The sequence below is a fragment of the Corylus avellana genome, chromosome ca5 (assembly GCF_901000735.1).
Source record: "Corylus avellana chromosome ca5, CavTom2PMs-1.0".
Lineage (NCBI taxonomy): Eukaryota > Viridiplantae > Streptophyta > Magnoliopsida > Fagales > Betulaceae > Corylus > Corylus avellana.
In genome coordinates this window covers 23594235-23612163 of record NC_081545.1, presented here as the reverse complement: position 1 = coordinate 23612163, position 17929 = coordinate 23594235, and the positions used below count along the sequence as shown (strand labels likewise).

At 36.5% G+C, this 17929-nt stretch overlaps 1 protein-coding gene across 1 annotated transcript; it reads left to right on the top strand.

Moving 5' to 3' along the window:
- The first annotated feature begins 10755 nt into the window (after nt 1-10755).
- On the top strand, nt 10756-12201 carry LOC132182801 (WD repeat-containing protein RUP2). The gene has a single exon (XM_059596146.1). The coding sequence runs from the start codon at nt 10768-10770 to the stop codon at nt 11950-11952; it is 1185 nt and encodes a 394-aa protein (XP_059452129.1). The 5' UTR covers nt 10756-10767; the 3' UTR covers nt 11953-12201.
- The last annotated feature ends 5728 nt before the right edge of the window (nt 12202-17929 follow it).

Below are 17929 nucleotides of genomic sequence, written 5' to 3'. Positions count from 1 at the left end.
GTTATTATTAAATTTTGATTTAATGATAATTTTAAAAGTTATATCAATTTTAAAATGACACAGAGAGAACATGGGGTAACATTTAGCATTGACATCTCCTTTGCTAAATTTTGACGGTCACAGTTTAAGCTCACACAGCAGACTTGATGCGTTGGCCAAAAATAACGACATTTATTCAACGAAAAATATTATATACTACATTTTTATCTCATAATTATTTTACATTATTGATGTGACAATTTTAACTAATTTTTGGACTCTTTTTTTTTTAAAAAAAACAATGACTAATCTAAAAGTTTGTTGGTATTACCACATCAACATTGTGAAATAAAAATTTAATTTCTAGCATTATTTTTATTTTTAAGATCATTGTGAGAATGAGGTCTTGTTTACTCACATTTCCTCAACAATTGAATGGAGAAATTAAGGAAAATCAAAGAGTAAAGGGAACTAACCCATTGGAGCTTCTTTTTCGATTTTGTGAGCGAGGGCACTAAGATAAGCATTGAGGCATTGCCGGTAGGACTGTTCAACTTCACCAAGTGCCGCCTACTACCCGAGTTCCAATCGAGTGCCGCCTGTCACCGCCAAGCTGATAGACGATAGGTGGTATGGTTTTTACTGTTAGGCGGAACACCAAATTGAGGTGTCGATTTTCAACCGACACTGACCCGACATTACTGTGTTTATCGCTTTTCCAAAATGGTGTTGTATTGATATATCAAAATGACGTCGTTTTGACAAATTATATATTTATATTTATTTAGTAATATAGCCATATCAAAACGGCATCGTTTTCATTTATTCAAAATGACGCCGCTGTGATATCGTACTTGCACTCTAGCGAATTTGAACTTATTGGCGCTTGGCAGCCTAAACACCAATTCCTTTTAATGATAGTCAATGCTTACATAGTGTTTCAAAAGCCAATCCATGTCGAGCATCGCGTTGAACCCGAGCATCTTGAATAGCATGAGATCCATTGGTAGTGTACTTCCCTCAAATCTTTAACCTCTTAGTTTTATATATATTTCACTGTTTTGGATCATACTTAAACATGTTTTGGTTGTTTGTTAAAAGAAATATGTGATTTATTAAACCTGTTGAGTTTATGAGAAACAAATCTTGCATGAAAACATGAGGATTTTACGCTGAATTTTGTATTTCAAATCTAATAGTGGTTAAGTGCTTATAATGTAATGTTTCTAGCATCCATGCTTAATATTTTAACGATGGGTTTATTAAATGCACATTACAACCTTAAGTGTTTTCATCAACGTACGTATGAGAATAAACCTCGTTGATCTATTCATAAATGGTGTGTTTTAATATTTGACCCTCGAAGGACAAACATTCAACCCTTAAGGAATGAGCGTTCCCTCATACCAGGAAATATACAATTAGGGTTTTAATAATAGATTAAGGTTTTGATTGCATGATTAGGGTTTTACTTATGTGGATTAGTATTCCTAGCATGTTGTCTAATATGATAGTGTGATTTGCAGTGACTTGGTGATTAAGATGTCCGAGAGTGAAAGGATCGTCCATGGTAAGTAAATGTTTTTGAAACTATTTTTATTCCAACATGTGATATGTCAATGAATTGAGCATGCTTTATTTTTCAAAAGAATATTTCATAAGCTTACTAATTTTTATAACATATTTATAAATGTTCCAAGCGGATATTTGTTTATTATACTAATTATAATAATTGAACATAATTGCGTGGATCGTTATGAAAGGATGACAGGAACATGTTTATATGGGCTTAACCATGTGGTTAAAGAAAATTACTAAGGTTATTGAATGAAAATATGACTTAAGATATATTATTAATTAGCGTTTTTAGTTCCTGACACAGGGGAACGAACATTCGACCCTCGAGGCATGAACGTTTGACCTTCAAAGGACGAACGTTCGACATCAAAGAATGAATGTTCAAAGATGCCATGTAATAGATAATTAGGGTTATTTACAACAAATTAGGGTTTCAACCACATGATTTGGGTTTGACATGTGTAGATCAGTATTCATAGCATGTGGTGTCTAATATTAAAGTGTGATTTGCAGTTAATAGAGATTAAGATTTCCTAGACTAAGGAGGATTGCCTAAGGTAAGTAATTGCTTACGAAACTGTGTTTATTCTAACATGTGATCTGTCAATAACTGAGCATGCTTTAATTTTTAAAAGAATATGTCATGAGCCGATTGATTTTTATAATATGTTTATAACTGCTTCCAACGAATATTTGCTTATATAAGATTTACAATAAGTGAACAATACTTGCATCGTATGACATGATCATGGGTCATGGGTTACCATTACATGAGCTTGGCCATATGGTTACAGAGATTTACAGTTATTATTTGGCCTTGAATCTAATGGTTATTTGTGACAGGCGTACTATGGAAGGATCAATCACCATATTACGGCTTTACTAGTAGTGTTGGCCACTTGAGGTTGAACCCGGTCTCTAGCTGTTAGTATATGATAATATGCAACAATATCCAGGGCACCGATATTGTATTATATGTTTCTCGGGACAACATTAACCTTAACGAGAAGGGGTTAATGGCTTAGATAAACCATACAAAGGAAAGCTATGATTACTACTATTTATTTATATAAATGCATAATTTCTCTACATTAAAATACAAGTGGATTGCCACTGGATTTATGCCTATGTTATTCAGAGTAAACCACATTTTTAACATGGCATAATAACAAAGACAATACATATCGTTTTTTGTGAAAATCTATGCATGACCTATGAAGGTTGCAAATCGTTGTGTAAGGCTTTATAGAGTAAGTCGTTTATAGGTTGCAAATCGTTGTTTCCCGCATTGCAAATCGTTGTGCAAATCTATGCATAAATCAGTTTCACAACAATTTACTTGGTAAGTCGTGGGCTTACGCAATTACTTATTTCACTTGTAGTAGAACACCTCGGTGTTTTACAGATTAGCAAGTTGCCAAATTATAGAGTAAGAAATTCAGTTTGATGAAGAAGTCGAGCAACTGACTTGTATTGCCAGGTTTGCTTAGATAGATATTAGTTATTAACTTTATAAAAATGTATGTTTGGAAGATAAGAGTTTATATTGATAATACATGATGTTATTTAAGGTTACATGATTAGTTGTCTCATATTATTTATTTTTGTTTTCCACTACAGTAGACTTTGATAATTAGTGTTGCGTAATGATTCCAGTAAGGGGAGGAACCATGATTTGAGATGAGGGGAGACAAAATTAAAAGTGAAGATCTATACGGTGAAAAATTAATTTTATGAAGTCCCACCAAGGGGCTAGGCAATTTCGTCCATAATTTCAGATAATTACCAGTTAATTAGTTTGAAGGTAATGCGAGTAATACTTCAAGTTAAAGTAGTTTGATTATTTAATTTTGAAGGCGTTATAATATGACGACATGCGGCAATATCTAGGACACCGGTATTATACTACAAGTCTCCTAGGACAGCGCCAACTCTTCTGAGTAGGGGTGAAGAGATAGACATCTAGAGAAAAGTTATGATTACTAATATTTATTTATATAACACGTAATTGCTTTACATTAAAATACAAGTGGATTGCCACTAGAATTATGCTTATGCTATTTCAAAATAAACCACACTTTTTACATGACATAATAATAGAGGCAACACATATCATTTATGGTGAAAAATCCATTCATGATCAATGAAGGTTACAAATAGTTGTGCAGCTCATTTCATAACCAATTCTATAATAATGTACTTACTAAGGCATGGATTTAAGCAATTACATTTTTTCACATGTGGAACACCTCGATATTTTACAGTTTAGCAGGTTCCCACACTTTAAAGTGAGAAATTCGCTCAGATGAAGATGTCAAATGAATGATTCGCATTGTCAGGTTTGCTTATATAGTAGTTAATTGTTAACGTTATAATGATGTTTGTTTGGAAACTATGAGTCTATGTTGATGATATAGATGTTATTTAAGGATTTATATTAGTTGTCTCAGATAATTTATTTTTGTTTCCCGCTATAGTATAATTTGATAATTAGTTATGTGTAGTGAATTCAACTAATTACCACTTAATTAGTTTAAATGATAATTTTATAATAAATCTCTGAGTCAACCCTCCAAAATTTTTAAATCCGTAAGGGTTTTTTTTTTTTTTTTTTTTTTTTCTTCGAATTTTCGAATTTTTACTCACTAGGTCAATCAAAATGACAATAATATCTCTGTCGTCAAAATTTTTTAACAACTGTTAGTCTGGGTCAAAATGCACAATTTCACCTCATTAAAATATTATTTTATTTAATTTTAAAATTTAAATCTAAAAATTAAAAATTAATTTTAACTTTTTTTTTTAATTTAATTTTAAAATTTAAATCTAAAAATTAAATTCTTTTTTTTTAAAAAGGCGAAGGTTGAACCATCCCATGGGGGGGGTTGGCCAGGCCCCCTAGACCCAAAGACCCAAGGCTGTCAGGGGTGGCCAAACCACTCCCAGACCCAAGGGGGTGGTTAGGCCACCCTCCCCTTAGACCACAGGGGTGGTTGACCCTGCTTTATATGGCAGGTTTGGGGGTGGTAGGAACCACCCCGAACAAGCTCAGGTGGCCACCCTATGAGTAGTTGACCACCCTTATCCTTTTTTAAAATTTTAAATTTTATTTTTAGATTTAAATTTTAAAATTAAATTAAAAAAAATAAAAAAATTTAATGAGGTGAAACGATGCGTTTTGACCTAGACTAACGGGTGTTAAAAAATTTTGACGGCAATTATTTTATTGTCATTTTGATTGACCCAAAGAGTAAAAATTCGAAAAAACAAAAAATCAAAAAAAACTTAAGAATTTAAAAATTTTGGAAGGTTGACTCAGGAACTTATTATGGGTGCATTACATGATGGTATGAGAGCATTTAGCTTTGTAGACAATAGTTGTTGATTTAAGTATAGATTATGATACACTACAAAATAACTATTTTTTCTTGGCTAGCATTTTCTAACGTGTCATGTTGTTTGACACGTCAGAAAACTTTTTTGGCATGTGTTGAAGGTTAGAAACGTAGGAGTCAAAATTTTTTTTTTTACTGACATGTTACTGCTTAGCCCGTCAAAATTTACTGACGTGCTACTGTTTGCCACATCAAAAAGTTTTCTGACGTGGCAATAGTACCACAAGAATAGAGTTAAAGTGTTTTGGTGTTATTTTGGTTCCCTTTCTTTTTATTTGGCTTTCTTTTCTCTTCTCCTTTCTATTTGTTTTCTGTTTTTATTTGTCCACCCATTGTTCTGGTCGGCTAACTCACCTGGGTGTTGATGGATCTGTAAACTTGCACTATTTATTTTGTCTATCCCCTTTTTGTTTTCTTTCAAGGTTAAATACTCTTTTGCCTCTTAGGGTTTAAACACTTTAGTTTTTTTCCTTTTTAGAATTTTATTTTTATCACATAAGGTACTTATGGTTTTCATAAAGACGAAGATGGTACTTCCTTTTAAATTCTGTCCAAAACTTAACGGAATGTCACGTCAGCACCAATCAAATGTCGCCACGTGTCATATAATATAATTAATTAAAAAAAAATAAAAAGATTAAAAAATTATATTTTTTCAAAAAAAAAAAGGGAAAAAAGAAAAATAAAATAAAAAATTGGGGCTGGCTCTTGGCCATTTGGGGGTGGCCTGGCCACCCTCAGCCACCCCCACGGTGAAGTTCCAGACAATCGCAATGGATCCTGAGAAGAAGAAAGAAATTATGGACGACCACATCGCGTTCAGCAAGGGGGAAGAGTTTTATGAAAGCGTTGGGAGGGCTTGGAAGAGAGGTTATCTCCTCTATGGCCTTCCAGGAACAGGCAAGTCCTCCATGATTGCTGCCATGGCCAATCTTCTAGGCTATGACCTTTATGATCTTGAGTTGACTTTGGTGAAGAATAACATTGATCTGAGGAAGCTGTTGATGGAAGTGCCAAACAAGTCTATTATTGTGATTGAGGACATTGATTGTTCAATTGATCTCACTGGTCAAAGGAAGACGAAGAAAACTGGCCAGATGCGGGTGGCCAGGCCACCCCCAGCCACCCCAATGGCCAAAGCCACCCCCAATTTATTTATTTATTTTTGAAAAAATATAATTTTTTAATCTTTTTATTTTTTAAAAATTAATTATATGAACATGTAACGACATTTGATTGGTGTTGACGTGACATTTCATTAAGTTTTGGACGGAATTTTAACGGGGTACTATCTTCGTTTTTATGAAAACCACGAGTACCTCATGTGATAAACAATGAAACCCTTAAAAAAAAAAATAGTGTTTAAACTCTAAGGAGCAAAAAAGTATTTAACCCTTTCTTTTATTGAAAATAAGTTATATTTTCTCTTTGAACCTTTCCTCTAGCTGCTCTACAGCCTCTACTGGTATTAATATTTTAGATTTGTCTTTTTTCTTTGAATTGTTCTTCTGGAAGCTCTACTGATATTAATCTTCTATATTTGTTCTTCTAATTAATCTTAAGCGATATGGGTTCGCGTTATTCAAAGTCTTGTTTTTTACCCTAATTTTTCTATATCTTAATTCAAGCTTTGTTTGTTTTATTTATTATTTTCAAATTTCTTGAACCAGCTCAATAAACTTCCCTATCTCCAGAGGTCTCCTCTGTTTATATGAATTATCTCCTCTGTTTCTGTTAAACCACCTACTCTATTGGTAATTCAAACTCTTCAAGGCAATGGCGGAGCGAGCCATTTTATATTGAGGGTGCCGCTAAAAATTTTTTGGCGTCTTAAAAATTTTTTTCACCCTAAAAATTTGGTAATTCACATAATATATGCATCACAAAAAATATCTATAAAAATTTATAAATATGTGCTCAAATTGATATATTATAAATGTAACATATCGACACTATATCAAAAAGACAGAAATACAAAAAAAAAAAGTGTCTAGAACTGCACTTTACGAAAAGACTAGAGAGTCTGAGAGACAGCGTCTTAGAGATTTTTTTTTTTTTTTTGGGGGTGCAGGAGAAGGGTTGCAGTCATGTCGACACTATATCAAAAAGACAGAAATACAAAAAAAAAAAAAAAGTGTCTAGAACTGCACTTTACGAAGAGAGAGAGAGCGTCTTAGATATTTTTTTTTTTTTTGGGGTGCAAGAGAAGGGTTGTAGACTTGTAGTGGTCCAGTGGATTAAATTGCCGTGGGTTAAATGGGGGTGCGGGAGAAGGGTTGTTGTGTCCTGGGTAATGTGTAGGTAAAATTGTAAAAATAATTTTTTATTTTGAGGGTGCCGTACTGCCGTGGGTTAAAAAAAAAAAATAATAATAAAAAAAAATAAAATCCTTGGGGGTGGCACCCCCAAGGGGTAACGTGGCTCCACCACTGCTTCAAGATAAGAGTGATCAAGAGAAGATGTGTGATAAGGACTCTTATCTTAGATAAGAGATAAGAGCTCTCATGCAATGTATATCCTAGTATATAATTTAAAATATGTTTCAATCTGTATATTGTTATCTTTCTGTACATGATTATCTAGATTATCTAAGATTATCTAGACTTCTTGTAATTCTATATACATCAATGAAAGCATTATCAATTATATTTCAAATCTCATAGTTTCGGTCAAAATTTCTTGAACAAGCTCAAAATGGCTGGACTACTTGTGCGGTGTCAAATTTCTATGAATATCTATTGGTTTCGGTCTCCTATATTGAAAGAAATAGCAAATTCACAGAATATCAAGTTCTTGATATCATAGACGTTTCTTAGCTACCAAAACGTACAGAGGATGCTGGATGCGTGGAGAACAAAAGGAGACTGAAACATTGAAGGAGGACAAGCAGAGGAAGGAGAAAACATTTGAGAGAGTCGAGAAACTCTTGTTTCTTTTTGAGACACGCAACTAGTGTGTGATTTTCGTGAAAGGGACAAAATCGTGAAAGAAGAAAAACAACAAAGAATCAGCTGACAGTATAAAGAAAAAAAAAAATTGATTCTTTGATTCTTGTCTTCTTTGAATGCCAGCTACAGACTTCGAGCAGTGTGTTAGCTCGTTCAAATTAAAGGGGCGATTAATGGGAGAGTTCTGGAGGGTTGAAAGTGGTCTTCTCCTTTTTGGGTGTGTGATTGAGAGAGGAACAACTCCAGTGTGGGGTTTTTTCAGACTCCGTTAAAGCCAACCTTTTTTTTCCCACTTTCCCGTTAACTAGCTGCTTATTACGTGGCGCTTTTAAGATCTTAGATTATTTTTATGACATGCTACTCTCCATTTCAAGTGAAATGGAGAGGATCCGATTCCTAACAGCATGAGAGTATTTGAAACTAAGGCTTCGTAAATTGGTTTCTTCGAAAAATATTTTTAAGGAAGTCATTTTCCCTGAAAATGTTTTCTATCGAAAACATTTTACATTGTTTACCACGCGCATGGAAAATAATTTTTTTAAATATTTTTTTATATATGTTCTTTTCCAATAAGGACCCCGCTGGGACCTGCTCGAGACCGACCTCGTTGAGACTTGTCCGGAACCTCGTCGGGGCCTGCCCAGGACTTGATCGTGACCCACCCAGGACTTGACTGGGACCTCACCCAAACCCGCCATGGGACTTGCTCGGAACGCCGTCAGGACCAGCTCGGGACTTGCCCGAGATCCCGCTGGAACCTGCCCGGGACCCGCCTAGGACTTAACCGAGACTTGACCGGGACCCACCCGGGATTTGATTAGGCCCGCCCTGGACTTGCTTAAGACCCTGCTGGGACTTGACTGGGACCCACACGAGAGTTTCCTTGGGCCCACTCGGGACCTGACCGGGACCTGCCCGGGACCCTGCTGGGACTTGAACAGGACCCACCCGAGACCCGACCGAACAAGTATTGGGCGGGTCCTGATTTAGTCCCGGCGGGGTCCCGGGCAGGTCCTGGTCAAGTCTCGCGTGGGTCCCGATCAAGTCTCAGGCGGGTTTTGGTTAGGTCTCGGGCAGGTCCAGAGCAAGTCCCGGGCGGGTCCCGATCAAGTCTCGACGGGGTCCCAGGCAGGTCTTGGCGGTGTCCTAGGTGGGTTCAAGGCGGGTCCCGGTCAAGTACCGGGCGGGTCCCGGTTAAGTTCTGGGCAAGTCCCAGTCAAGTCTCGGGCGGGTCTTGGTCAAGTCCCGGGCAGGTCCCGGCGAGGTCCCAGACAAATCCCGGGCAGGTCCTGGTCAGATCTTGGGCAAGTCTGGGTAGGTCCCATTCAAGTCTGGTCAGGTCTCGGGCATTTCCTGGAGAGGTCTCGAGCAAGTCTCGGGCAAGTCGTGAGATTCTGGGCGGGTCTTAGCAAGGTCCATCGATTTAAGAATGAGATGCTCACAGTCGAAAAATGGTTTACGGTTTTCAAAACGTCAAACCATTTTCCGAAAATTAAAGAATAATTTTCGGTCAAAAGAAAAATATTTTCCGTTTACCACTATTTTACGTTGAAGTAAGCACCGTAAAATGCGGAAATCATTTTTTGAAAACCATTTTACGTCGAAGTAAACGAAGCTTAAATGAAAATTAGATACATCAAAGTGAGAGACTTTGAACATTGAGAGTGTTTACAAAAGGTGCGTAAATTCATGGAAGTAATGAAGTTTCCCTAGAACTTATTATTAATCATATATATATCCTTTTAGAAAAAGCAACACTCCCAAGAAAAGAAAGGAAAGAAAAGAGGAGGTAGGCGAGTGGGTCAAAACTTGTGGCCTTAAAAATGCCTACAACATATATAAGAATAGATGGACGATTTTCCATGTTATTTAGTTGTTATGAGAAAAGTTGAGAGGACAAAAGGCCTGGATTAGACCACGCAAGGCAGAGGAGACAACAGCCTGTATCCACACCATGCCTTACATGAAATGAGGCACACAAGCAGCCAGCAATCCTTTTATTCTGATAACCCTCTTCACCACTTGAATATTCAATACACATTTAATACAAGCCCCATCCTATGCACCATAAATTTAGATAGATATAGTCCCAAATTATTCATCCGGGTCCATTGTGAAATATCACAAATGTCCATTTCATGTGGAAATAAATAAATTGTCATTTGATTTTGGCCGTGCAAAAATGGTATATATAATTAGATGGAGTGCCTTCTCTTGGATCACTATTCAAATTTTGAGACTATTAATTTGTAGAAAAGAAGAAGAAGAAATTAATATTGTGGTTGGTGGTGCTGTCAGTAGTCAAGCCTAGCTACTATTATCATTTTGCACCGTTCTACCCACACCCCCAAATCCTAACCTAACACCAGTTCTAACCTTAACCTAATCAGGGTTAATCATCTACGTACTTAGCTAAAATAACATTTTAACTATTTTGACCAGCTAGTTTGGGTACAACAATATTTAGGCTGCCATATATATATATATATATATGGTGCTTTTGTTTTGTCATATTTAAAGGTACAAAATAATATTTGATCGATCAGTGACAACTTCATGAGGACGACAACCGCCCGTGCATGACGATAACGTGAAGTTCTTGCTTGTGTAAATAGACAAGTCAATTTGATTTTGAACCCGTAATTAAAACTTTTCCCTTTAAAGAAATGCAAAAATAAAATGTCATAAATTATACAGAAATGGGCAGTTCTGTAATTTGGGGAGAACATGAAGGCCTGCAACAAAAATATAATGCCCTACTTATCCATATCACCACAGAACATAATGGTTAGGCTTATGGGAGCCATTCATTGGTCCAAAACTCAAAAGTCTCCAAAAACATCTCCACCACTCCATATGAATGGGAAATGAAAAACTTTTCCACAAAATTCCATCCCCTAAGCCAAGAAGAGCAAACCCAAGAAAGAAAAGGAGAAGAAAAAGAAAAAGAAAGCATAGAGGAAGATAATCAATTACAATTACAAGTAGTAGAAGAAGAAGAAGATGAAGATGATGATGAAGAAGAAAGAGCCAGATGTGAGTGGGATTTTAATCTCTCCACTATTGTTTCTTCCGACACAGCCGGAGCGGGGACCGACACCCTCGGAGTAATCGAGTTCGACCCGTCCGACAGCTTTGTAGCCACCGGCGGTATTGCGAGAAAGATCAGAATTTATAGTTTAAGCTCTTTGTTGCCTCATGAAAGTACTACTTCGTTAGACCATGCCGATGCATGTGACTTCTACATATGCACTCCTGCAAAGCTTAGCAGCCTGAAATGGAAACCCGGTTCGGACGGGCGGGTCTTGGGGTCCGGAGACTATGACGGGGTGGTCATGGAGTACGAACTTGAGAGAAGAATGCCCGTTTTCGAGCGGGACGAGCATGGAGGGCGCCGAGTCTGGAGCGTGGACTATTCGCGCTGGGATCCGGTTATGGGGGCGTCCGGGTCGGACGACGGAACCATGCAAATGTGGGATCCACGTTGCGAGGGTGGGAAATGCATGGCCACGGTGCAGCCTAGCGTGCGACGCAGTCCCGTCTGTTGCGTTGAGTTCAATCCGGTTGGTGGAGCGCTGGTCGCCGTTGGATGCGCGGACCGGAGGGCGTACGTGTATGACATCCGGAAGATGGTGGACCCGGTTGTTGTTTTTGATGGGCATGGTAAAACCGTCACATACGTCCGATTTCTGGATGCCCACACGATGGCGTCAGCAGGGACTGATGGGTGTTTGAAGACGTGGAGTATCAATGATGCCCGTGTAATCCGCACGTATAAGGGACACGTCAACAACCGGAGCTTTGTCGGGTTGTCAGTGTGGAGGAATGGCGGGTTACTCGGATGCGGGTCGGAAAGTAACGAGGTTTTTGTGTATGATAGGAGGTGGAGTGAGCCGATATGGGTGCATGGATTTGAGCCGGTGGCTAGAGCCGGGTATGACCAAGGGTTTGTCAGTAGCGTGTGCTGGAGGCAAATTGAAGAGGACAGGTGCACTCTGGTGGCAGGGGGATCAGATGGGGTTTTGCAGGTTTTTGCAGGGAAAAGGAAGTAAATTTGATGAGAAATGTGTACGAGTATCTTACAATTAAAATGATTTGACAGTTAAAATTAATAATTTTTACTGATTTAAAGGTTGATTTTTCTGTCACGTCGTTCCAATTATATGACGAACAAATAACATGTGTACTAGTAATGACTTAATGTCCGGTTCCCTAAACTATTAAATTTGGGAATTTCAATCACAAAGAGAACATGCATGTGTATGCAAATATTTTATATAGCACAAAGAGAGAAAGGAGAAGAAATAATATTGAGGCCATTTTGCTTAGCTTATATTGGATCTGCTTCTTTGATTTCTTTATCCTTTATATGTTTGTGTTAGAAATATTATACACGTATAGAGGAAATGCATGGACGAGAACAAGATCTGATGTAATTGTTTCACGACGTCTTTAGGCATTTATATCTCTTAATGATGGAGTAGGCTGCTTAGAGCAATACCCACAATATCCCATCTGTTTATTTATTTATTTTTTAACTAAAAGGGTAGGCTGAAAAGACTAATTGTGGCTATTATAATTGGGCGTGACCATAGTAGCACTTATTCGTTGAGAGCCGCACATGAGGGGCTTACACGATGAGAACCGCAGGCACTCTCTCAAGTCTGACTAAGTTATAGCCTGACCTAATCCCACCAGGACTTCAATAAAAATCAAAGTGACTAATACTAATCATACATATGTATATGTGAGGATTCTTCATTACAGAGATTCGAACCCATACCCTAATACATGTTTAACAAATTTGAAATTTTTTCTAAATCATTGAACCACCACCTTTAATAATATATCAACCTTTTTTTGGGGCGCCACTTTGCCATTTGTACAACACAATTCAGGCTTGTTAAATGCCGATTGAATGGCCTTTTTGCATTAACTATACAAAGAACGTTTCCAAACGTGTTGCAGTGGGGTAAGCAAACCGTACTGAATTCATTTGTTGTGGAGTAACATGTTCCCATTCCGCCAACTGTGGGGGCCGGCCTTTATTTACTTCAGTTTGCAAAAATTAAGATTGACGAGGGGGGATTTACTTCAGTGTCTTGGAAGTTTGGAACTAGAATCGGGTTGTTTGCGGAAGGACCCAAAAAAAAAAAAATTATATTATTTATGTCAAATTCAACTTTAATATTTTTATTTTTTACATCACATTAATTAATCACATTTTATTATTATTTAAATAAAAAAAAATTACTCCAAAACTAATTTTTTTATATCAAATATTCTTACTTTCTTTTTTCACACATTATCAATCCAATCTTATTACAGTTTCAGGCCACTTTGGTTTTTCAAGCCAATGGCAATCGGCCCCGAGATGAACGACATCCTTGACCTTGGAAGTGATGACGCAGAAATTAATGGAGACTGTTAAATAATTCAAATTGAATCTTTTGCGGTGAAGATTTAACTAGTAAATAAAACATGTAAGAAAATGATGAAAAGAAAAAAACAACACAACTGCTGTCTCTTAATCAAAAGACTGTAGAGACAAGTATTTATGTGGTTAATTTAGAATTAATTAAAGCCTTATGAGCAATCCGACAATGAAGAAATTTAATCAATGGAGGAAACTTAAGACAAGAGACTGAAGAGAGGTTCATGCACTTACTTCTCTCTACAAGAGAGGTGTAAACGGGATCAGAACTCCTATAATTTCAAAGAAATTGTAGGTTATCAAATACATAATTTATGTCATTTTTTTAAAATACTACTTATTAAAAATGTGGCATGTTATAATTGAGAACTGCGTATATTTTTATCAAATTCTTACTCTTTATGTTGTAAAAAACACGTTGATCAAAAAATTATTTTTTGATTTTTTGAAGAAGAAGCGTCTTTGTAAAAGTGAGGAATAAACCTTTTTGGAAGACAATTCGTTTTGCCTACCTCAACACATGCCACAATTTTAATATGATATTTTTCAAGCGTTTCAATGTAAATAAACACCATAAATCATATAAGTTAAGAATCAAAGAAATTGTAGAGGATCCTAGTCCGGTGTACACATGCCTTGAAAGTAGGGGTGTTCAAACCCGCCAACCGAAAACCGATTATATCCGCAAACCGATTTGGTAGTCGGTTATTAAAAATCGCTAACCGAGCGATTGCGGTTAGCGATTTTAGGAGTAGGAAAATGCGGTTATAATTGATAACCGCCTTTATTTATATATAATAATATAAATATATATTAAATATTTATATTAATAATATAAATATTTATTATATTTATATTTGTTTTACTTCCATTTGGTTTGTATTTTGTAATATGTATCCAGATTTGAGATTTGGCTTTTTAATTTTTTCATTTGAATTTGGATTAATGGATTTGGGCTATGTTTTTAGGCTAGAATTTATTTGGCCATGTTTTTTTTTCATCTTTTTTTGAAACATTTTGGCCTTAAAATAAGACAAAAAAATAGTAAATTAAAGGCCCAAAACACTTAAAAAACCCAAAAGCCTATTTAAAAAAAAGTGATTATAACCGCGCGGTTATTGGATTGAATAACCGCTAACCGTCGGTTATAAAATAACTGATTACCGCCTAGGCTGTTGCGGTTACGGTTATTAAAAACCAATAATCGCCCAAGTCGGTTGTGGTTGCGGTTATAGCCAATAACTGACGGTTATAACCGTTTGAACACCCCTATTTGAAAGTATATCCCAAATACCGTAGACCAAAATTTTACAAGAGATGATGTAGAGAAATCCTAGTAGAGAAGAGCGCTTCCTCTTTCTTTATTTCTCTTAGGTACGTTGCTGTAATGTATATAATACCATACACTAAGAGCATGTTTGTGATTGTGTTCAAGAAATAAATCTTTTAATTTTATAAACGATTTTTGGTAAAAGCTTCAGTTTTAAGCTTTTGCCAAAAATGTGTTTTGACCATTTTTAGGTTTTTTGAACACTTAAAAGCGCTTTTCAATTTGTTTACCAAACGATTACTTTTTTTTTTTTTTTTTTTTTTTCAAACGGACTTTTTGAGTAATAAACGTACTTATAGGATCCTCAAAGGACACCCAAACATGCCTAATTAAGTGTATACAACCTCACTAAAAAAGACCATTCTCTATTAGACCCTTTTTATGGTCTAAATCCATTATCATGTTTTCAAGAACGTTTATTCACAAGAAAGAAAATATCTAATTCAAAGATTATGAATAATTATACGATTTTTTTTTTTTTTTTTTTTTTTTTTTTTTAAATCATATTCCCTATAACACCACTAACCCTTTAGGACTAGGTTTGTTTGTTTTTTTGTTTTTTGTTTTTTGTTTTTTTTTTTCTATTCAAATAAGGGAAACTGGTGAAGGAAAACATTACAAAGGAGGGTCTTTACAACTCCTAAAGCGAATAGAACTAAAAAAAGGAGAAGAAGTAGGAATGCTTCCGAACATAATGTGAGAAGCATCCCATCTAGCAACTTGGTGTGCACAAAAGTTGGTACATCTTAATACCTTCAAAGCTGACAAGACAAGAACGTCAAGTAGCAAAAGGTTGATGTCAAAAATCACTGGGGCTTAGGCCCATTCGGAGAACAGTGGTCGATCCTCGATAGCAATAACAGTAAGGAGGGAATCTCCTTCTAAAAGGATAAAGGAGCAACCAGAAGAACACGGCAGGTTAGTGGCTAACAAAGCTATGTGGGCTTCACCAAGGGAAGCATCCATAGGGGGCAGCTTTTTGGAGCATGCTGCTACAAAATTTCCTTTGTGATCACAGAGACAGCAGCAGCTACGACAAAAGTGGGCCTAATGGCCACATCAAAATTTGCTTTCAAAGATCCAAGAGGGGGAGGAACCCAATCAGCAGAAAGAGGGTCACTAGTCTTCCAAGCATTGAGGTGATGGATTGTAGAAGTTCTAATCTGCTTTAGGACAATTTGTGGGTTTGGATGCCAGGCATTATGAATTAACTTATTACAAAAGATCCAGATGTTATCTAGTAAGACCAATGCTGAAATCTGAAAATTGTGAACCTCCTTTGGGAAAATGCCAAGAGTAGCACAAGGGTGAAGAAGAGCTCTGGACCAATTGGCAATGGGCTGGGAACTAAGAGCTGAGTGATGTACAAATTTAATTGTACTCGCAAGCGCACGAGTCGTGTGCAGTACAACGTGTGCAAGTGCGAGGTTGATCCACAAGGAATTGTGTCGTGAAAACTAATTCTTATCTAAACTAATCCTATTTTAACCTAGTTCCGAAGTTTGTCGGGCATTTGAAATTGAAAATAAAAATTGAAACAAAATGAAATAATTAAAAGATAAAAAGGGCACTCAGGTTTTCAGAATCCACCCAACCAAATTAAAGCATACATTCTCATGTGTTTGTTCATACATCTGACAAACAATTAAAATCTATGCATGTTCTATTGTTTTTTTATAAACCAATTGAATCATTCGATGAATCCATCTCTATTACAAATCACAACGAATATCCAATTGATATCAAATCATCCACTGTATCCGTAAATCACAATGGATATAAGTCTCAATCAAATCATTCGATGTATCCGTTGGATGAAACACAACGAATATCCAACGTTTTGACGATTTATAAACAACAATCAATCACAATTTTGTCACGAAATTGAATTGAAACGAACATACATTACATTAAACGACGGATTTGTACGAACAAAACATAAAAATATAAAACTAATCAATGGCGAGGCTTCATCTTCAACCTTAGTTGAAGATTTAGCCTCTCATGACAAAAGAAATCATAAAGAAACTAAATTACTTCATTAAAATTAAAAACTTACAAAAGAATTCGAGTTCCAAGCTACAAAAATCCAGAAAACACGAAAAGCGACCAAGAACAGCACCCCCGGCGCGTCTTCGTCCGTTTACAATGAAAAATAACGATATTTATAAGCTAATTTTAGGGTTTTAGCACTGCCAGGTCGACCAAGTGCGCTCGATCGCACTCGTGCAACATGTCTCCTATGGGCTGGGCGCGAGTGCGCTCGAGCGCACTTCCAGTCAGAATTTACCTACTCTTGTGAAATAAGAATTTGTAGATCTTCGAGTTAGCTTTCCAATGACACCAAGATTGCCTCAATTCGAGCTATACAACTCAAGATATGGCCTTTTTAGTGGGACTCGTCGGGTGAAAATCATCTCTCCATCCCAATTTGCTGCCAATGCTCCATGAAGTGTCTTAAGCCGCAAATATGACCTTAAAGCCGCATTTTTCTATTAACAACCTGGAAATCACTAAAACACTAAAATGAACCAAAAACATCAGAAATTAACACAGCTAAGAGCTTAACAAACATAAGTTAAGGGGCCCAAATATACAATATTTGGCACTCAACAAATATCTCCAAACTTACATTTTGCTAGTTCCTTAGCAAAACAAAATGAAAGCAAGAAACATATGTCCGCTGTTGTGGGAGAGACGATTGCATTTAGCATATGCAACAAGCCTTTTAAACCCCTAGGCATCCCTAGTGGACTCGTGAAGTCTCGTGAGGGTTTAACAGAAATGCTACCCACAAATATTTTTAGCACTATGTCATTGACAAACACAATTTCCACACAAACACATGGTTCTCACATCATGAGCAGGTTTAACAAAGTAAACACCACATACAAATCATCAAGCCAACCACAAATCATTCAACTCAAAGGTGGAAATTTGAGACAACACAAGCTCCAATAGGTGCAAAGTGAGACTAACACAAAGTTAAGAGGCTTCAATTTTTCTCAAAGTTTGGCGTACCTCAAAATTCATAGGAATTCGCGCAGATGAAAACACCAAAGGCTTAGATCAAGACATGCATTTTATATATATATATATATTTTTTTTTGTATAGGCTGTACAATGTTCGGCTCCCTTAAGCTTTCTAATTGACCTATGTAACGAGTGTTGGGCTAGTGACTCCCAAACCAGATGGTTTTAGGGCACTAGATGTAAAACATCTTTAAGGCTTAATTACTCAAGTCAAAAAGGCTACGAAGCCAAA